General features: G+C 37.0%; 1 protein-coding gene across 9 annotated transcripts in view; it reads right to left on the bottom strand.

The window, feature by feature from the left end:
* Nucleotides 1-22943, bottom strand: part of kcnh8 (potassium voltage-gated channel, subfamily H (eag-related), member 8) — a 176189-nt gene that overhangs the window by 19303 nt on the left and 133943 nt on the right. For all 9 annotated transcript variants that reach the window (XR_015516706.2, XM_087295645.2, XM_087295644.2 and 6 more), the window contains exons 13-15: nt 18279-18508; nt 18026-18141; nt 14152-14207 (exon numbers count right to left, since the gene is read on the bottom strand). Coding sequence is in view for 8 of the 9 variants with exons in the window: in XM_087295645.2 (XP_087151771.2) it covers nt 14152-14207; nt 18026-18141; nt 18279-18508 (402 nt within the window). In the remaining variant the exon portion in view is untranslated. The remainder of the gene's footprint in view (nt 1-14151; nt 14208-18025; nt 18142-18278; nt 18509-22943) is intronic.

The following is a 22943-nucleotide window of genomic DNA, read 5'->3' as shown; positions in this document are numbered from 1 at the left end:
AAAAAGGGAGGCGTGTTAAGGCGCATTGCTGGTGCGGTACTATTTTAAGGAACTTATATAGACTGTTGCATAAAAAAAAATTTCAAAATGTAAAAAATTCAGATGTATGAAACACTGCGTACGCCGAATCCTACGCATATTCTATTTGTACATCCGAATTAACGTGAAACTGAGCGCACTTGCACGAGTGCAAACCCCTTCCCTGTCTCTCCCAATATGAATATGCTAATGAATCTACTTTGGCATAACCAAATGAAAAAGTGTTACATCCCGTGACTGTTTTATTTTTGTTTCTATATTGCAGTTTTTCTCCTTTGTTTTTTTTTTTGATTACTCTTGTTAATTAATTTATTAATATACGATACAAACCATATATTGTGTTGCCCTCACCCCACCCCACCCCTAAACCCAACCATCACAGGAGACTGTAGGATTTATAAGAAGCTTTTTGAGAAACGAGGACGTTACCAATGTCTTCATATTTCACCTCTTTTTTGTAACACCTGTGTCATACCCATGTCATTATACAGATTTGTGTCCGGATATGTCACAAAAACACGTACACACACACACACACACACACACACACACACACACACACACACACACACACACACACACACACACACACACACACACAATATAAAGCTTATTCCAAAATATTTTCCTTTAATATTTTAAATGTGTAACACCTGGTTTTATTGAATTTTTTATTTTAGCTGTTATATACTATTGCTGTTTGGTACAGCATATTATTTACAGTAAATAACTGCACTGAACTATTATGCCTCATATGTTTCATTGACAGTTTTATTGATCACTATGATATGATTGATTTGGATTTACATTGCTTCGATTTAAAAAATGTGAAGACCGACGAATGTAAAGACCTTCGACTCTACCTTTGCCATTGACTCTACCTGTGCGACTCCATCGAGCAAAGACACCAACAAAGCACTTGAGTACGCTACTTTCTTGTTTTACTTCATCTTTACATTTATTTTTTGTTTTCATTGCACTTTTATTATGTGTGTTCTAATTCCTGTTGTTACTAACACTCGCAAAACATGGGAGGTACGCTGCAGGCGTATCTGCTATTTCACAACTCTCTCTCTTCGTGGGCCCTCTGGAATTGTCAATCAGCTGTTAACAAGGAAGATTTTATTACCTCCATAGCAACATATTCTGACTATAATCTCATGGCTCTAACTGAGACCTGGTTGAGGCCGGAGGACACTGCTACACATGCTACTCTTTCTGCTAATTTCTCTTTTTCCCACACTCCTCGTCAGACAGGGAGAGGGGGTGGGACTGGACTACTGATTTCCAAAGAATGGAAATTTACTCTGAGACCGTCTCTGCCAACAATCAGCTCCTTTGAATTCCATGCAGTCACCATTATCCACCCCTTCTACATAAATGTGGTTGTCATCTACCGCCCACTGGGTCCATTAGGTCACTTCTTAGATGAACTGGATGTTCTTCTCTCATCTTTTTCTAATGATGACACTCCCTTGTTGGTGCTAGGTGACTTCAACATTCACATTGAGAGACCGCAAGCTCCTGACTTTCAGACTCTGCTTTTACCTCAAAAGAGCACCTACTTCTGCTACCCACAAATAAGGTAATCAGCTAGACCTTATTTACACACGACATTGCTTCGCTGATCAAACACTAGTAACTCCACTACAAATATCGGATCATTTCCTTCTGTCCCTCAACATCCACATTACTCCTGAGCCACCACACACTCCAACACTGGTTGCCTTTCGCAGAATTCTACGCTCTCTCTCACCCAATAGACTATCCACCATTGTTTCAGACATTGTTTCAGACTCTCTTCCTCCATCTTGCAAACTCTCTACGAACAGTGCCACTGATACATTCTGCTCCACACTAGCATCATGTCTAGACAGATTATGTCCTCTTGCATCCAGGCCAGCCCGTGCCAGACCTCCTGCACCCTGGCTCTCGGATGCTCTCTGTGAGCATTGCTCAAAACTTCGGGCTGCAGAGAGAATTTGGCGGAAAACTAAAAATCCTGCACAGCTCTTAACATACCAAACTCTTCTGTCTTCTTTCTCGGCTGAAGTTACTTCTGCAAAGCAGACATATTTCCATCAGAAAATCAACAATGCCACTAATCCTCGCCTACTTTTTAAAACATTTTCCTCCCTCCTCTATCCTCCTCCTCCTCCCAGCATCCTCCACACTTGCTACTGATGACTTTGCTACATTCTTTTGCACCAAAACTGCAAAAATCGGTTCTCAATTTTCTGCACCTAAAACAAACACACAAGATACACCACCAACACCACACACACTCACCTCTTTTTCTCAGCTCTCTGAGTCTGAGGTGTCCAAACCTGTGCTATCTAGCCATGCAACCACCTGTCCACTTGATCCCATTCCCTCTCATCTCTTGCAAGCCATCTCTCCTGCAGTCATACCAACACTGACTCACATAATTAACACATCTCTTGACTCTGGTTTATTCCCCACTTTATTTAAGCAGGCTAGGGTAACCCCACTGCTAAAGAAACCTAACCTGGACCATACGCTACTTGAAAACTACAGACCAGTATCCCTGCTTTCATTCATGGCCAAGATTCTGGAGAAATTAGTGTTCAATCAAGTCCTGGACTTTCTTACTCAAAACAATCTCATGGACAACAAGCAATCCGGCTTTAAGAAAGGCCACTCAACTGAGACTGCCCTGCTCTCGGTCGTGGAGGATCTCAGACTGGCTAAAGCAGACTCAAAATCATCAGACCTCATCTTGCTGGACTTGTCAGCTGCTTTTGACACTGTCAACCACCAGATCCTGCTATCTACGCTCGAGTCACTGGGTGTTGCGGGCACTGTTATACAATGGTTCAAATCTTACCTCTCTGACAGGTCATTCAGGGTGTCTTAGAGGGGAGAGGTGTCCAACCTACAGCATCTAAACACTGGGGTACCTCAAGGCTCTGTTCTTGGGCCACTTCTCTTCTCAATCTACACATCATCTCTAGGACAAGTCATCCAGAAACATGGATTATCCTACCACTGCTATGCTGATGATACCCAGCTATACCTCTCTTTTTATCCTGATGATCCCTCGGTTCCAGCTCGCATCTCTGCCTGCCTGTTGGACATTTCACACTGGATGAAAGATCATCATCTTCAGCTTAACCTCGCAAAAACGGAAATGCTTGTAGTTTCTGTTAACCCGACTCTACTCCATAACTTTTCAATCCAGATGGATGGGGCAACCATTACTGCATCCAAAATGGTGAAAAGCCTTGGAGTAACGATTGATGACCAACTAAACTTCTCTGACCACATTTCTAGAACTGCTCGATTGTGCAGATTCATACTCTATAACATCAGAAAGATCCAACCCTTCTTATCTGAACATGCAGCTCAACTCCTTGTTCAAGCTCTTGTTCTCTCCAAACTGGATTACTGCAACTCTCTACTAGCCGGGCTTCCAGCTAACTCTGTCAAGCCTCTTCAGCTGCTCCAGAACGCAGCAGCACGATTGGTCTTCAATGAACCTAAAAGAGCACATGTCACTCCGCTGCTCTTCCGTTTGCACTGGCTGCCAGTTGCTGCTCGCATCAAATTCAAAGCTCTGATGTTTGCCTACAAAGCGACTTCTGGCTTTGCTCCTTCTTATCTGCTCTCACTTTTGCAGATCTATGTGCCCTCCAGAAACTTGCTTTCTGTGAATGAACGTCGCCTTGTGGTTCCATCCCAAAGAGGGAAGAAATCACTTTCGCGAACGCTCGCGTTCAATCTGCCCAGTCGGTGGACTGAACTCCCTAACTGCATTAGAACGGCAGAGTCACTCGCTGTTTTCAAGAAACGACTAAAAACTCAACTATTTAGTCTCCACTTCACTTCCTAATCTGCAATTGCCTCTCTGGATATACCACTAACTGTACTAAAAAAAAAAAAAAAAAATTACTAATACTTTCCTTCTTAGACTTTACAGACCTGAAACTTGCCTATAGCACTTATTCATTGTTGCTCTTATAGTTGTGTAAATTGCTTCCTTGTCCTCATTTGTAAGTCGCTTTGGATAAAAGCATCTGCTAAATGATTAAATGTAAATGAAAATGTAAAAATGAAAATTGTAAAAATAGCTTTGATGTAGATGTAAGCTTGCTACATTTCCCAGGGGGTAGCTTTTAGTGTAGTTAAGCTAGATTTTAAGTAGAGTGGCTAATAGCTTAGTTCACTAAATTTTTCAAACAGCTTGCCCAACACTTCCCTGTATACATTTCAGGAGAGTGCAAAATACACCCTAGGAGGTATGGTTTTTTATGCGCTTTTGTTTTCACGAATCCATCAGAGGCCATTGAGTACGCTTTTGAAATCTCAAATTTCTCCATCGAATTGCCATTCGCACCGGCTCAAGGCTCGAGTCTCAAGGCTGCTGACATACACGGCTTGTCATTGGGCAAACTGGTAACAGGGAAAAAGCAGTCAGCTGGTAGCGCAAAAATAAACAAAAGCCGTTGGCAGCATCATACCACCTCATAGCGTCCGGTTGAAAGACGAAATGCAGTCAAACGTAGCTCTGGCTAAATAATTTGTGTATTCACAATGAGCCTGTGTTGGAATGATTGCTGAACAGAAGCGGAGCATTATTTATTACTGTATAATATAGTGTAATGATGTTTAATTATTTATTCTAAATACTAAATCCTACTGTTATTTTTTATTTCCATATCATTATTTTATATTTCAGAGGATTTAAACTCTGGACAATTTCTTAAGCTCATTAAAATATAATATTATACACTCATTCATTATCCTTCAGCTTATTAATTATAATAATGCATTTTATTTAAAGGCACCTTTCTTGACCCTTAAAGTCAATATACAAGAGCAAAGACATTCAGTTCAAATAAAAAACACAAATATTCAGTTTATTTTAGGTTGGACATTGGACACTGATGTCGGCCTTAAAAAAAGTCAATAAAACGATAAAAATTCCCTGATCTATCAGGGGTTGCCACAGCAAAATGAACCACTAATTACTCTGGCATGTTTTTATTTTTTTTTTGCCCTTCTAGTCACAACCCAGCTCGCTGGAATCATCCAACTCACCTGGACTCACTTACAACCCTTCACATTCATCAGATTACTGATTGCTATACGCACAGACACACACACACTGCATAAAAAGCACCTCTGGTCACTCTGTAACTGTCAGTCCTAATGATCACACCCTGAGATTCACCCGATCCATCTTCAGCACTTCCAAGTTTACCTTCAGCATTTACAAGCGTATCTCCAGCGTTTCTTCAACTCCAGTGTCCCATTGTTGGTTGTGCTTCTCATCTTCCTGGATTCCCGCTATGTGTGTCTTGAGTCTGCAATGTCCTCTCTGTGTTTCTACCAACCTGCTACGAACTTAAGCTTAAGCTTCTTTGTTTGCCTTTGTTCAATAAATCCTTGTGTTAAACGCATCCTCTTGTGTCCAGTTCCTTGAGCAGGGGTGTCCAAACTCTGTACTGTACCGGATTAACTTCCAGGGAGGCGTGTTGAAGAAATTTAGAGCTAAACTATGCAAGACACCAGCCCTCCAGGACTGAGTTTGGACACCCCTGTCCTAGAGTGTCGTGACAGCAGCACTGGGAAACACCCATACTCACTTATCTATAATATACAATGTAATGCTATTATTTTTTATGCATTTGTAAATATTTGTAAATATATTATACAATACAAAGTTATGTAGTGCAAACATTTATTGCAAAATAACATTTGACTTACTCAACGGTTTTCAATATAAATTAATTTGATGCATTAACATTTATATGCTATTTTTTTATAAAGCAAAAATAGCTGTTTAACAGCTAACTTTTTAATATTTATTTAGCATTTTTGTGACATCCCAACAATACTAGAAAACACATATTAATGCATCAAAATAATTTTTAAAATTTTGCCATCTAAAACTTTATATTGTAAAATAGATTAATTTCTACATTTTTGTTTTTCAGTTCTAAACATAATGTAGATTCCAATACATAAAGACCTGTCAAGTATTTTTCGAAAGGGCTGCAAAAAGCAAGCAAATAACGAGAAATGAAAACAGTTTCTCACAGCAACAGAGCAGTATGATCCTGTAAGGCCATAGGTCGTCCCTCTGCGTCCACCCATCTGTCACTGTCTGCTTCAGCCAGCAGCTTTCAGGTATTATTTATTTAGCTCCCATGGGATGCCATTGTTGTTTGTTGACTTATTGATATTTAGTTATTTCTGGCTTTTTTCTTAACAAAGATCATTACTTACAATCCTTGCTGTAGATCTGGATTCTTTTACACGCGGTCTTTATGAATATTTACTTTCTCTGTTATTCTTGTAAATTTGAGTGAAGTTGTAATACATACATTTATACTAAATATAACGATAGAATAGTTGCATTGTTTTCACTTAGAGCTTAGTAAAAAATTGCAAAACAATGCCATGTATTCAGAAATGTTTGCATTCATTTTTAGCCAACACAATACCAATGGTACCTCAGAAAAGTTCATTTTAATTTTAATTAATAGTTTCCAAGTGGGCAGTTCATTCCGCTGTGGCGACCTCTGAAAAATATGTACATCAAGTATAACATTGTACTAAATTAAAAATATAGATATAATAAAATTTATTTTGCGAAAAGTGTATTTTTATAATCATGTTTAGATTCACATGAATAAAGAAATGAATAAATAAATGAATAATTAAATACTCACTGGCCACTTTATTAGGTACCCCGTACTAGTATCGGGTTGGACCTGCCTTCAGAACTGCCTTATTCATTCAACATTTAACAAGATACTGGAAATATTCCTCAGAAATTTTGTTCCATATTGACATGAAAGCATCACACAGTTGCTGCAGATTTGTCGACTGCACGTCTATGATGCGAACCTCCCATTCGACCACAACCCAAAGGTGCTCTATTGGATTGAGAACTGGTGACTGTGGAGGCCATTTGAGTACAGCAAACTCATTGTCATGTTCAAGAAACCAGTCTGAGATGATTCACGCTTGATGACATGGTGCGTTACCCTGCTGGAAGTAGCTATCAGGACATGGGTAATGAGGTCATAAAGGGATGGACATGGTCAGCAACAATACCCAGGTAGGTTGTGGTGTTGACACGATGCTCAATTGGTACCTATGGGCCCAAGTGTGCCAAGAACATATCCCCCACACCATTACACAACCAATACCAGCCTAAACCATTGATACAAGGCAGGATGGATCCATGCTTCCTTGTTGTTGATGACAAATTCTGACCCTATCATCTGAATGTCGCAGCAGAAATCGAGACTCATCAGACCAGGCAACACTTTTCCAATCTTCTATTGTCTAATATTGGTAAGACTTTGCTAATAGTAACCTCAGTTTTCTGTTTTTAGTTGATAGGAGGGGCACCTGGTGTGGTCTTCTACTGATGTAGCCCATCTGCCTCAAGGTTGGACTTGTTGTGCATTCAGAGATGCTCTTTTGCAAACCTTGATTTTAGAGTGGTTATTTGAGTTACTGTTGCATTTCTATCAGCTCAAACCAGTCTGGACATTCTCCTCTGACCTCTGACATCAACAAGACATTTGTGCCCACAGAAGTGCCGCTCACTAGATATTTTTTCTCACGTATTGTTTCTTTATGTACGATATTTTCTCTTAAATACTCAGACCAGCCAGTCTGGCACCAACAACCATGCCACATTCAAAGTCACGTAAATCACCTTTCTTCCCCATTCTGATGCTTGATTTGAACTGCAGCAGATCATCTTGACCTAAGCTGTGTCCGAAACCACTTACTACTCAGTAGGTGCTGCATTTGAATGTAAATGTACTATTCGGCCGTCAGGAAAGTACATTCTATACAATATAAATGTGAAAAGTATGAATGGAATTCGGACGTACTACATACTACATACTACGCCATTTTGTCATGGTCACGTGACCTACCTGCCTCATTTGCATCGCTTCACTCCCATTCATGAATTATCTCGCTGGGCATCATGGGATAGCGCAGCATGCATGGAATGCGCACTTTAGAATCTCGCGGGAAGTAGTAAGTCATCCAGGTACTTCTCGCATACTGATTTTGGAATTCTATGAATTCGGACATACTACTCGGCTCGCATACTGATTTTAACGTACTATATAGTATGAAAGTATGCGGCTTCAGACCCAGCCCATGTCTACATGCCTAAATGCAGGGAGTTTGTGATTGGCTGATTAAAAATTTGCGTTAACAAGCAGTTGGACAGGTGTACCTAATGAAGTGGCTGGTGAGTGTGTGTGTGTGTGTGTGTGTGTGTGTGTGTGTATATATATATATACATACACACACTTTTAAAATATGCTAAAACTACTGTATTAAGAGAAAACCTGAAGACTCTTTCACACTATGGATTAGCTTTTAACTACTAGCCTTTAACTGCTATAGCTAAAACTATAATTATAACAATTAAGACCTAAGGTATGAGTCCACAAGTAAAATGTGTCTATACAGTAGAATGACATCATTGGGATCTTTTTTGAAACATTGAAACATTATTTTTAACTGGTGAACAATAAACACATTGACATCCAATCATTTTAAAAAGTTACATAACAAAAATGAATGCTTCAGATAGTTCTGCCAGGAAGACTCCTATGTCATGTCATTCATAATTATCTCGTCAGCCTATATTAACCAAGCGAGCTACATACAGTATAAGCACATCTAAACAATCTGTTTCGCTGTACTTAGGTGACGTTGTGGAAGTTTCCCTCCATCCTTCCCACCACCCCCAGGTCGGCTTCGTCTTCACTCAGGGGTTGGCTCTGCCCTGCCTTCAGTTTCAGGCAGGATCTGCCAGCTCATTCGGAGTTCTGCACCTGAGCTGAGGCCTACGCCAAAGGACTTTATGAAAAGACACTAACTGAACTTACATTTATCCAAACAATTCACCACACTGTAAATGTTAAAACATTTATCTGTCTCCTCCTAAGTCTTTCTGGTAGAACTGCAATGTGTGATTGTTACAAACAAAACATTAACATACTGTATTATCATTAACATCCCTAGTATGGATGCTAATATAGATGTTCTCAGAATTATGTCATACCAATAAGCCTGTGCATCAGTAATCAAGAAATAACCACAGCTCACTAAATTCAATTAAGATGCAATAAGGTGACTCTTTCTGTTTATCTTTTCCCATCCCCTTCTGATTATCTCAGAGTAATAATGTTCATGATGGTCCAGAACACAGCACAGATGATCCAGATTCGCACGGACACCGATTTGGCCGCCGCCCTCAGATTCGTGCCAACAAGTGATAATACTCAATAATGAGCGTAATTGGGTAATGATCCATAAATGCCATCAGAGGCAGGGAGGTACAAGACAACAGCTTCTAACAGGAAGGGACAACAGGAAGAGAGCCCTCATCCTCCCGAATCAAGCATGGATTACAACAAAATCCTGCTGAGACACCGGCTGTCAAAAATATATAGTGAGACACAAGAGACAGAGACAGAGATAGAGAGGGGAAAATGAGGAAGAGGCTCAGCAGCAGGGCGTCCTGCTCACGACATTAGCTGTCACAAGCCTCATGTCAAAAGCTATGGGCTGACAATCAGGACTGTGGGTTGTCACATGGATTCATACCCACTAGAGGATTTGGCGGAACTACTTTTTTCTGTTGGTGTCCGATCGGGACTCAGTTATCCGGTGAGAACTGGAGTTATAGTTAAATGGTTGATTTGGAATATATAACAGTTGAAATTAAACAATACAATATACAATTATTAGCCCTCCTGTTTCCCAAATATAGAGCAACAGAAGCAAGAGCAAAGAAATTTTCTCAGTATTTCACATAATATTTTTTCTTCTGGAAAAAGTCTTATTTGTTTTATTTTGGCTAGAATAAAAGTAGTTTTAAATAAATACATATAAATACTTTAAATATTATAAGCCCTCTAAAGCAATATGTTTTCGATTGTCAACAGAACAAAGCACTGTTATACAATGACTTTCCTAATTAACCCGTTAAATGGCACTTTAAGCTGAATACTAGTATCTTGAAAAATATCTTGTCACAAAAGATAAAGATAAAATATACCATTTATTAGAAATTTGTCATTAAAACTATTATATTTATACATGTGTTGAAAAAATCTTCTTTTCCCTTAAACAGAAATTGGGGAAAATATACAGAGAGGCTCATTATTCTAATAATTCTAATTTATAGAGGCTAATAATTCCGTCTTCAATTGTACGTCAAAGCCTCTGAGCCAGACTGACGGTAAGATTTTCGAGTTCTGCTGGAGTTCTATTAAACATTAATGTTCAGTTAATGTTAATGCTGATTCTCAATTAATATTAAACAATTCATTATTATAAATGACAACCATGAGGTGAGTGAATAGCAGGGACTGTGAATGATTAGGAGGCTGACAAATTCCTCCAATGATGCAAAAAAAAAAATTTAAAAAAAAATTAAAAATAAAATGATTTACTTTTTTAGAATTGTTTGTTACTCTGCAGAAATCTCATTAAGAATATATAGATTTTCTTCATTTCACACTGGCCACTATTATTGCTACAATTTAATTTAATACTTTTTTTGCAACCATCATTTGTCCACAAAACAGCTCTTATCATGCCTGATGAGCTTAGAAAAAACCTGAGAAGAAATCAGAGACAATTTTTCACACAAAGGGCTCTATTTTGACAATCCATGTGCAAAGCTCAGGGTGCGAAAGCAATAAGGGCATGTCGGAATCCACTTTTGCTATTTTAAGGATGGAAAAATCTGCTTTGCGCTGTGGTGCATGGTCTAAAAGGGTTGAGCTTATTTTAGTTATAGGTGTGTTTTGAGAATAAACCAATCAGAGTCTCTTCTCCCATTCCCTTTAAGAGTCAGTTTGTAAGTGGAAAAGATTTGTTTCAAAACTATTTCTAAATTCAGTTCTAATTACCAGCAAATAAACAATAAATAAATGAACAATAATAACAAAGTGTGCTTAAAAAACTGAGTTATATCCCAATACACATGCTGCGCCCCATATGGTCTGAAACCTGACAGGTGGACAAATCTAGGCTTGTTTTTAATAAAACAAATATAAATATGTATATAATAAATAATGCTGCTAATAACAATAAAATTATAAAAATGCAAATTGTTATGAATAAACTGAAAAAGCCCCCTGGGATGAAGAAGGCATGAAAGTGTGGGTTTTATATTTATGTAGGCTAGAAAATAATAATATTTGTAATATTTTAATTCTTTATATTTATATCCTATATTTATCCTTATTATATCCTTTATATATCTCCTTAATATTTTAATTCTTTTTCATTTGTAAAGATATTTGCATATTGCTGTACATCCTGTGTGTATTAATCAATGTGTAAGCGAGGCGCACAACTGCGCTGGACTTTAGACTGGCTTTGTTCTGGTCTATTGAAAAATCTATTATAGTTTCTCAAAATAGCAATGCACCAGCAATGCACCTCAACACGCCTCCTTTTTTAGGTCAGAACGTCTCTGAGGGCACATATGAGCGCAAATGCATTTGCTATTTAAACAGCGTGGCGCAAAACATCAAAACGACTCTTGTGCAAATCTAAAACGACCAAATAAGAATTGCGTTGCACCGCATTATGCCGGGTGTATGTTAGGGCCCTGACTGTGTTATGATGCTATTAAAGGTCCCAAAAAATACTTTAAAATGTGCATTTAATATTTGACATTTGTCTCAACTGAAACATGAAAACAGGGTGAGACACAAAGAAGCTCCTTTCACTTTTAAAAACTGCAGTGAGAGTGGTTGAGCTCAACTGCATCTTAACTGCTAAGTGAAAAGCCATGTCAAATACTTCCTAGCAGGCACACAACATTCATAATGCTGTGAGTTTACTCGCGTATCAAATTTGCACATCAAATTCACTTCAAAATAGACGCGGATCCGTCATGAGTGGGCCTTCTGTCTGCCTGGTGACTCTAGCTTTGTTGCTAAATGGCTAACATAGATTTTATTGAGATAGTAGCTGTGCTTTATGTGCTTTAGGAACGCTGAAAAACAGCGTATATTCGAATGACCCCGTGTCTAAGTCAATTGGATCCTTTTAGAGGTGCACACAGCCCTGTGAGTTCATCAGCTCCTCCAGAAACTATACCTGGATGATGGAGGTTTTCAGCAGTGCTTCAGAATGAGCTGAGCCCAGTTTGATGAACTGTTGTCTGGTGTTGACAAGAGGAAGTTCAGATTTTCCAACTTGAGTGATTCGCGCATTAAGAGTGTAAAATGTGCAAAACATTCAACTTGCACTGCCTGCATCATTCACGCACCTAATTTATGCTAATCACACTGCGGGATGTCTATTTGTGTCTTTACATTGGCTTAACATGTAAATCACTTGCGCTTGATGCTTCATTCGCGCCTAGTGTTAATAATGCATTAGACGTAAATATTACAGTGGGTAGGTTTAGGTCGTCTTGTCAGGTGACCAAAATTCCATGTCTAGCCAGCATCCAAGGACAATGTTATTTTTATGTTCAAATGACGTTGATATTTGGTTGATTTTAGGTTGTGAAAGTGACCAAAATCAAGCCAACATCTTAAACCAACATCATATTAATGTCAAATACTGACATTTATTCGTCAGGTACAGCAAAAAATAAATAAATAAATAAAAAATAGACGATAGATGTCAGTGGTAATGTCCACACAACATCAAACTGTAACATCATTAGACATTGATATTCGGTTTATTTTAGGTTGGACATTGAACACTGATGTCGGCCTTACGTTGGGTTCTGACATCAACCCCGATATTCATTTCCAAACAAAATGCAATGTCCCAATGACGTTGGGGTACAACGTGAAAATCTTGTCATGTTGATGTCCTGTGCCTGCTGGGTAGAGAGCATTTAATTGGTCAAGATTTGATGAGAAACTAAAGTATGAGGAGATGTAAAGACAAACGTTGATATGTTTAGGCAGAAGTGATAAACTGCAAAGTTTGGATGTTTATTTCATATTTATATCTTCAAATTTTGTTATTGTTTTGGTGGTACACACCTGTAACCAGTACCAAAACTATCATGTATTAATCTTTGGTGTACTGTTAATATTTAGTGTAGAAGACACACTCCATCCTCTTCATATGCACCAGACACTTTCTAATAAACACTCCTAGAATAATGTGCAATTTTGAGTGTGCTTCACACAGGTCAATGGGCTTCACAAACCACTTTAGGAAACACACTCTTTGCTTGTCCTATGCACCAGATACCTTGCTGAAAAACTCTGTTAAAAGAACTCCTTCAATAATAATAGCTAACTTAGATTTTGATGGGATCTATGTATTGCTGCTCTCTGGTCAAGTGCTTCTTTTATTCTTATTTGTAGGTCGCTTTGGAAAAGTCTCTGCTAAATGAACAAATGTAAATGTAAAAATTGGACCTCTAATATCTCACATGATAATCTCACAAGAGTCAAAGCATCAGTGTTTTGCTGCTCACAGTGTTTATGAGCAGACAAACAAACTAACAAGCAGTACTAACTAGCAATCTAAAATAATATCCAAGTCATTTTCAAAGCAGAAATTAAAAGTATGATAATGACATTTCAACATTCTCCTGTGCATGACACAACTTTCATACCAAATATTCGGTGTCAGCCTTCCAATTCAAGCAATGTCTCGCACCAATTAGTATAATTTGCAACGAGCTAATGAATTATGTTGAAACATGCATGTGTGCAATGCCTGGGAAACTACATGTGGTGAGGGTTCAAGGGCACTGTGGAAATCTGGGATGTTGGAAAGTCCTCTTCCATCATCATGGGGCCAGCCCCACTTTCCTCTTCTAATGAGTTTTATGTCCTCTAGTCTTTGAATAACATCCCCCTTTTCCTCTCTCCCAGAAGCCTGCCATATGGCTAGTGCATACCTGGCACCATGAGTTCACCTGAGCTGCACTGGCATCGATCTGTCGGTACTCGTATTAAGCTCAGAGTCATCACCTATACAATCCACAGTCCATGGAAAGATATTCCATACAAACTGTACTGTAAGTGAAGATCTACAATTTAATTACACAGCAAAAACAACAAAATAACATGACTGGCAGAGAATGAGCAGAAAATAATTTACCTCTTGGTTAAGATGGCGTAGCTGTCCTCGGGTGTCCTCCGATTTAGCAGCTAATTCTGCACAGAGGAAAAAAAAACAATTATGTCCAACTGCCTCACACTGATAGAACATCCAGGGAAAACCCATTACAAAGACTTCAGGGAAGAGTTCACCACAAAAATGAAAACTCATCATTCATGTCTATCAAAAACTGGTGTGATTTTCTTTCTTCCAAGAAACAGAAATGTAATGATTTTGCAGAATGTCTAAGCTGCAATCTTCTTATTAAAACAGGCCGTCATTCAATATGGCAAAGTCCAAAAAGGATTTAACAATAATCCTGTAACTCAAACAGATGAGAATGTGTGAGATGCACAAAAACACGGTTGAAATCAAGAGAAAACAGGGCTTTTTCTGCTGCAGCCCCCCGACTGTGGAATGGTCTGCCTTTACATATCAGGTCTTGTTCTTCACTTGGTGCTTTTAAGTCTCATCTAAAAGATCACCTTCTGTCTCTTGTCTTTGATTGTAATTAATTAATTTTAATCTGTTTTATATATGTTGCTTAATTTTTATTTATAGGTACAGATTTTGAATGCTGGTCTTTTTGTAAAGCACTTTGGTCAACATCTGTTGCTTTTAAATGTGCTCTATAAATAAAGCAAACAAAGAAACAAATCCACGAGTTCAATTCCAAGAGAATACATAACTCAATTAAATATTTACCTCAAGCCATGCATTTGGCTTTTATGCAGCTGTCATTATATACATTTACACTTATTTTGTGGCAGAATCCTGTTTGCATTTTAGACAGTTGTTTTGACCAAATTTCAGTTATTTTATTCATAGTGAGTCAGCCTTTTCACTTATCCCTTTTACTTTTCACTATCCCATGATTCATCTATTTTTCACACAGTAATTACTCTGTGATAAAGCCGAGGTAAATTGGTCCGTGAAGCAGATTGCTTTTCTTAGTTTTTTAAAGCAGGCTGAGACCACCTTGTTTGGGTAATCTTGGGAATGATTCACATACAGTATGCTTGAATGAACCAAGCTAAAGGAGAAAACATTACAGGTTTTGAAATGAGCCAGGTGACAATCATATTAAACCAAACTGATTTAAACTACGCTAGTATTCCAGCCTGATCTCACGAGAAAACGTAAGTATTTTAAGTTTTGTTAGTTTAAACCCAACTGTCATTGGGTGATGAGCAAATTGTACAAATTTATACAAATTAGCCACTAAATCAATAAGTTAGGAATTGCTGTGAGATTGCTTTAAGTATTCTGCCACTACCTGGCTGATATGCTGAATATGTCCTACAAACTAAAGTATTGTTATGGCTTTTCCTTTTCTACCAGGTAAAGCAGCTTTGACACATTTGACATTTTATAAAACACCATATAAATAAAAGTGACTTGGTTTGAAATCTCAGGCTAGGATAACAGACAGTCTACTAAAGATATGACAGCTTTGTCTATGTAAAGAGCACAGTTCTTAGACAATTGTTGCAAAGAATGATCATGAAATGCAGTAGCCCTTCATTTTACAGGCTCAGTTGGAAGACATGCAAGAACCAATGAATATTCATGAATGAGAATGACATTTAGGACAGAAGAAACATTATTGCCATTTGTGTTTCACAGAAAAATCAAACAAATTTGAATTGTGGATGATATATTGCTTTAAATTCCCCAATTGCTTTAAAGCAAAGGCTACTAATTTAGTTTTGAAGGTGTCCTACAAAAGGTTCACATTATCTAAAGTAAAAAAAAAAACACTTTCATTTTCTCATAATAAACACTGTGTGAAAAAAGGAAAGAGAGAAAAGTGTTGATGCCAGAAAATTGACATAAAATTGCTAGAGTGCCTTCCCTGTGAACGAAAACATGATCCCAGTATGAGGACCTGAAAACATTACCGGGAAAACATTACAGTCCTGAAATGTGTCTTAAGGCTCACACGTGATTATTGCTTCGTGACTAAACAAAGGTTGCAAATGTGAGTGTGCACAAAAAAAAATAGTAGGCATAAAAGTGTCAATTAAAATACATATCAGGCTCATTTTTTGACACTCTTGACCAAAAACTGGCAAACAAATGAAATTGGCACTTTTGTTCACATGCCTTGATCTTTTGAAGATACAGATTTACCAATCAAATAGGATTTAAATGTGAATTCTACTTAATTTTCTACCCCACAAACTTTTGACCAAATGTTTGTGCTGTAGTGGAGAAGGTTAACCAGAGGCGGAAAACCGTATGTGATAATTACACAAGAAAAAGCATGAGGCTGACTTCTTCTGTGCAACAAAAGCATCAGTAGTGTAAATCTGCGCAAGCCACCTTTTCACATTTTCTTTTTTTATTAAGCATCATCTAATGTAAGGGAGTGATTTTGCACATTCACTTGGCTCAACACCAGTGAAAAATCACTTTGAATTTTTTATTTTTTTTTTAAATGCTGGTGATAAGCACAAATGATAAACACCCCAGTGTCTCCAGTTTGCACAAGATTTTATGTCAGAGGTTTCAAACTTAACTCTGCCCCCCAACATATGTTTTTGAATTACTATCATTTTGCAGTGGCATATCGCCACTTATGGTTTTGACCCATCTTTAGGACATTTAGGATACTGCACTATCTACAGTTGAAGTCAGAATTATTAGCCCCCCTGTTTATTTTTTTCCCAATTTCTGTATGACGGAGAGCATTTTTTAACACAATTCTAAACATAACAGTTAAAAAGTCATTTCTAATAACTGATTTATTTAATCTTTGCCATGATGACAGTTTGACTCGATATTTTTTCAAGACACTCCTATTCAGCTTAAAAGTAACATTTAAAGGCTTAACTAGGTTAATTAGGCAGGTTAGGGTAATTAGGCAAGTTATTGTATAACGATGGTTTGTTCTGTAGACTATCGGAAAAATATATAGCTTAAAGGGGTTAATAATTTGACTTAAAATTATAAACTGCATTTAATCTAGCCGAAATGAAACAAATAAGACTTTCTCCAGAAGTAGATTATAATTTATTAAAATATGAATTTTCAGCTTTATTACTCCAGTTCTCAGAGTCACATGATCATTCAGAAATCCCTGTAATATTAATCATTATTATTGTTCTTAATATTAATATTATTATTATTAATGGTATAAGTAATAAAAGCAATAATGACAGAATTAACATTTCATTTGAAACTACGTACATTATGTAATAAACAAATGTTTAACAAAACAAGTATTTAACAATTTCTTTACATTTAATGAATGCCGCCTTGATGACCAGGATAATTTTATTAAAATTATTAAATAAAATTAATAATATAATAAAAAAAACTGACCCCAGACTTTTGAACAGTAGTGTACTTTCCCCCTCTTTGTTGTAATTTTACCAAAATTAAGAAGATATTGAGAAGAACAACTTTTAGCTATTTGTGATCAAAAGCCAACACCAGTGTTATGAGAGGTGTGAGCATGACATGTGCATGTGCTAACTGGTTTAAAATGCAATCATCGGGTTTGATAAAATTTCACTTAATTTATTCGATGTGCATGTGCACGTTTAGGCTTTTCTAAATTAATTGCAATGTGCACAAATTTGGTCATTTGCAAAAAAGAAGTCTTTTTACCAGCATAATAAAAAACAATCAACTATTGCACCTTTAATCATAAAAAATAAAACAGCTATCAGTTTACATTTTTTAGACGGTGTAATGAAACTGAACTGTGACTTAAAATACAAGATGCATTATAGATTTTGTGTACCATTACACTTCTAATAATAAATACTGAAAATTTTATTGTGTGTCAGCCTTAAAATTTTGGCCTACAAACTAAAGGCACCTTAACAACTCACACTCCGCCACATACACACACTCGCTCACACACCTGCTGTGGTGGCAGTGGTGTTGGTCGCACCACTGACGCTGTGCTGATGAGCAGAGGAAAATATGAACGTGTGGGAGTTTTCTGTGCCATCACTGTCCTCCGTGCCGTCCACGACCCTGAACACACACAAACAGAAATCCACTTAACCATTTCTCCAAAGACCTTCAAGCACCAGTGAGCAAATGACTATTAAAATCCAGAATCTCCTTTAAATGTTTTTTTGAAATGCATGCATGTGTGGTCAAGCGCACACCTTGGGCTGAGATTTCCGAGGTCAGGTTTCGTGACAGTGGTGTGCTGAATGTGGAGCTTTTTGTTGGTTTGGTGATCATTTTTCTGCATGTGTGTTTTCTGTTTGCCTCCACCGCTGAGGTACTGTATCTGATCATCTTCATCGTCGTCGTCATCGTCATCTTCTTCATTGTGATGCTCAGCTATTGGTGGATAGCACTGGATCGCATCTCCGTTTCCCCTCCCCTCCATCTGTGATTGGACAGAGGAGATTTCTCTGAGGTTCATGTGAGGTCAGATAAATGTTGGATAAATAACCTTGAATGACTCAACATGAAAAGAACGGCTTTTGTTATTACGATTAAACAAGGAGATGTACGAACATTTTGTTAATGCAGCAGTGAGTTTGTTCTTAAGCAGTCCCTTACACCCCTTACAAAAAAGAACTGAAGTAAAACTGCAGTACAACTAAAGTACAACAGCAGTATAAAGACCTATAACTGCAGTAAAAGTAAGTACAATTGCAAAATTTCAATACAATGAAGTATAAATACATTTCAAATACAGTACATTAAACGTTCAACAGCAGTCTGTAAACCGGAGTAAAAACAAGTCTTTACTGCACTTGTGCTGCTGTAGTCTAATATGCTAATGGTATGAACTGTACTGCACTTGTGTTCCAAGGGTTTTTTTTTTTTTTGGATTTAAGTCATTTTCTAATTAGCTAATTTGCAAAAATTAATAATAAAAAATAACTGTTGTGAACTGAGAACAGCAGTAGTCTATATACAAGGATACCTGTGGCAAAATTCGATGCAACTGCAACATTACAGTATAATGAGGTATAAACACAGTTTAACTATAATGCAATAAAGTTCAACAGCAGTCAGATCTGCAGTACAATTGAAGTAACATTAAATAAACTGAGAGTGGCAATATAGTGATATGTTATATAATCTATTGCACTGTAAATAAGTTTTACAAGTGCACTTTAGCTTATTACGAATTGTTTTGTTGATGTATTTCTGTTCGTTACACTTCTGAAAAGTGCAATACAATATATTGTGGTAGTACTTCAGCAATACAACTGAAGTACTGAAACCTCATTTGGAAACCATTGTCAACCAAGCAGGAAAAGTAGTAGTTGTACTTCAGTTGTATTGTAGTTGTAGGACTTCAGTACCATTGCAGTAGTTGTACTGCATTATAGTAGTAGTGTCACTTCAGTACTATTGCAGTAGTTTACTGCAGTTGTTTCGTTGTAGTAATTCACTTAAATTGCAGTAGTTGCACTGCAGTTGGTTGTATTGTAGTACTTCAGTTGTATTGCAGAACTGCAATGTACTTAAATAATGCAGTTTGTTCGTGTCCAAAAACTGCACTCTTCAGAAGTTACCTAAAACTACAGTATCTCTTTAAAAAACTGCAGTATTCTTTAAAAAAAACTTTTTGTAAGGGATTTAGTTGATTTTATGTGGTTTTTAGATCATTAAAGGTCCAACCAACATTTTCCTTGAAATCTTCTCTGTAACCATTGAAACGGTAATAATTATCCAAATAATATAATTTTTTTTTTTTACAGACCTTTTATATAGAGAAAACAAATCAAGCCTTGATGATGGACTATTTAAAATTAAACTAAAATACATACAATGGCGGTTGAAAGATTTCAATAATACCTATTAAATACATATTTAAAACAAACATATTCTAATGCTTTAGTAATATATGAAAAAAACAAGTATTTTTGTAATATAGAATTAAAAGTGAAATATTTTTTATGATCAATCAGAAATCTTTATAATATGCTAATTATAGTGTATCTAAATAGAAAAATGAGAAAATGTCATTTAAATGTAACCCACCGGTCCTACTGCACCGAACACGGTCTGAGTTGGGATCGAACCAGCGACTTTTTGTATGTGAGTCAGTTGCTCTAACAAAGAGGCTAAAGACCATAGCCTCTAGCGTCTGTTGCTAGAGGACCTTTTGGGGTCAGAAAAATGAGGTTTACGTGCAGGGCATGTCGCTAGCTGGTCTTCGTTACATAAAAAAAGAATACATGACAGTTTGTATGAAACATAAATTATTTGTGCATTCAAATATTATTGTAAATACAACATAATATAACTTTAAATTCATATTTGGTCAATTTGGACTGTTTTATTCTTAGTTAATTCCTATTGTCTTATATTTGATTGCAATTTGATTAGGACTCTTAGTGATGTTTTCTACACAAATTAAGTGAAGAGCATGTGCAGATGTTTTGACAAGGCTAATTCATCATTGATAATCATACTTTTACATCATTAAAAGACCAAACCACTTTTAATACCCCTCACCTCCGTTCTCTCTCTCTCTCTCCTGACAAGAGAATAATACGAGTATCTTTCCGAGCTCAGAGCCCTCTCTTCAGACAGCACGCCAAATACGCACATTCTTTATTCAGTCAAACATCTGTAACATGAATTTTGTGAGTTTGTGAATGTATTTGCTGTGAGTGAGCAGTTTCCAGCAAGCTTAACACATAATATGTCCTCTGTGCCAAGAGCATGGTTTATAGATCTTGGCACTTGTGTCTAGTTTTGGTTCAATACCAGGGCACAGAATGTTTTGTCTTACTCTCACATGTTTTTTTCTACACATTTTGTGTTGTTGTGATTAATGTAACACCCAGTGTTTATATGCAGCCACATGCTTTCTCATTTACTTGTGTTCATCCACCAGCTTGTTTCTTTCTCTGGTCACACTTTCACACTCTCGTGTTTTTGCAAACACAGTCATCGAGAACTCTAATGTTCTCTATTCTCTTTTGTTGGCTTCATTGCGCCATGTGTTCTCTTGCCTAACCTCTACCATCTTGCAACCTGATTACTGGTTTATTTGCTCTATCTGCTTTCCTTCATCACTCTCATTGTTTGCGTTCATAATTATTCTGCTTGTGTTTTCAGTCTTGCGTCAGATTGATATTAAAGCTGCTGGTTCTGCTTTTTCCCTAAATCACATGGTTTATCTTTAATTTACTTTTGAATTATAATAAAGGCAATTAAAACTCCTTTTGGGCTGTATTTTAATCATCTAGGTGCATAGTTTAAGGGCCCTATCAAACACTTGTGCAATAAGGCACAAGACGTTTTTGGCGTTTTTTTTTTGTTGCTATTTTTAGACCAGCGCAACCCTAATTTTCCTTTTTTGCACTACGTTGTTTAAATAGAAAATTAATTTGCGCCGCTATGTGGACTCATGAGTGTTCCGGACTAGAAAGAAGATGTGTTAAGGCAATGTGATAACTATACTCCTTTACTTTTGTGGACTATGGAAACGGTGGAAACTCACTCCACTGAAGACATCCATTAGCCGACATTTTTAATTTAATTTAAATGAACAATGATAATGAAGTGTGGTCAAAAAATTTAGTTATATCCAAACACACGTCCTATTCTTTTATCCCATATGGTGATGCAATCATCTCTAAAACCTGACAGGTGGACAAATGTAAACTTGTTTTAATTAAAGCAAATATAAATATGTATATAATAATTAATACTGATAATAATAATAATAATAATAATAATAATAACAACAACATTATAGAACTTCAAATTGTCATGAATAAGTTGAAAAAAAGCACCACGAGGTGGCGAAGGCATGGAGGTAACGGTTTTTGTAGAAAGTAATAATTTTTGTAAAATTTTAATCCTTTAGTTTTTTTTTTCATATGTAAAGATATTTGTGTGTTGGTGTATGTCCTGTGTGTGTTAAGCAATGTGTATGAATTTAGACCCACACAGGCACATAGCTAACACGCTCTGACCTTGACTTTAGACTAACTTTCAGTTGCTTAATAGCTAGGTCTATTTTAGTTCCTCATAATAGCAACACGCCAACAATGCACCTTAACACACCTCCTTTATAGTCCACCATGCCAATGAGTCCACAAAGTGGCGCAAATGGATTTGCTATTAAAACTATGTGGCACAAAAATAGCAACAAATCACACCAAACACATCTGCGCCTTATTGCACCAGGTGTATGACAGGCCCCCTTCTGTCCTTGATTTTCATATAGTCACAATAAATTGAAACAGTTGCATTAATATTAAATATTGTACACCAGCCATAAATGAATTGACCCTTTGGAGAGAGTTTGATTGGCAGGTGTTCTGCCCAATGATGTAAATGATAAACTTCTATTTTATGAAAACCAGTGAATAAGCTTAAGTTTAAGTAACATTATGTGTTCTCTATTGTAATTTGCCATTTTGTCTGAGGCTGCAAGGCTGTAGTGCAGTTTCTAAATTAACCTTGGCAAACCTGAACTTGAAAATGTGAGAAAATGTGCTAGTGTGGGCTTAGCAACACAGACAGCCGGTACCCAGAATATGTAACTCAAGTAATAAATGCGTTTAATAAATTGCTGCTTTCAATCTGAAAAGCTGTAAATGTGTCTTGAGGTGATGAGAAAGTTCCGTTTTGGAGTGTAATCTTTATGCAATAACTCGTTTAATCAAATTCAGTCACTTTTACATCCAAATAGTTTGAATGAATATTACAGATTATTTTGCTCCTAATAATAATAAAAAAAATCTCCAGAGAGAGCGCAAATTGACAGAAGGAGCACCACGGCTATAGTATAAGCTTGTCAGACACCGCTTTGAAGGGTCAATTACAGTATAAGCCCAAATGGT

Source organism: Danio rerio, chromosome 19 (assembly GCF_052040795.2).
Source record: "Danio rerio strain M-AB ecotype USA chromosome 19, GRCz13ab, whole genome shotgun sequence".
Taxonomy (NCBI): Eukaryota; Metazoa; Chordata; class Actinopteri; order Cypriniformes; family Danionidae; genus Danio; species Danio rerio.
The sequence above is the reverse complement of the archived record's forward strand: the minus strand, read 5'-3'. Positions and strand labels throughout refer to the sequence as shown.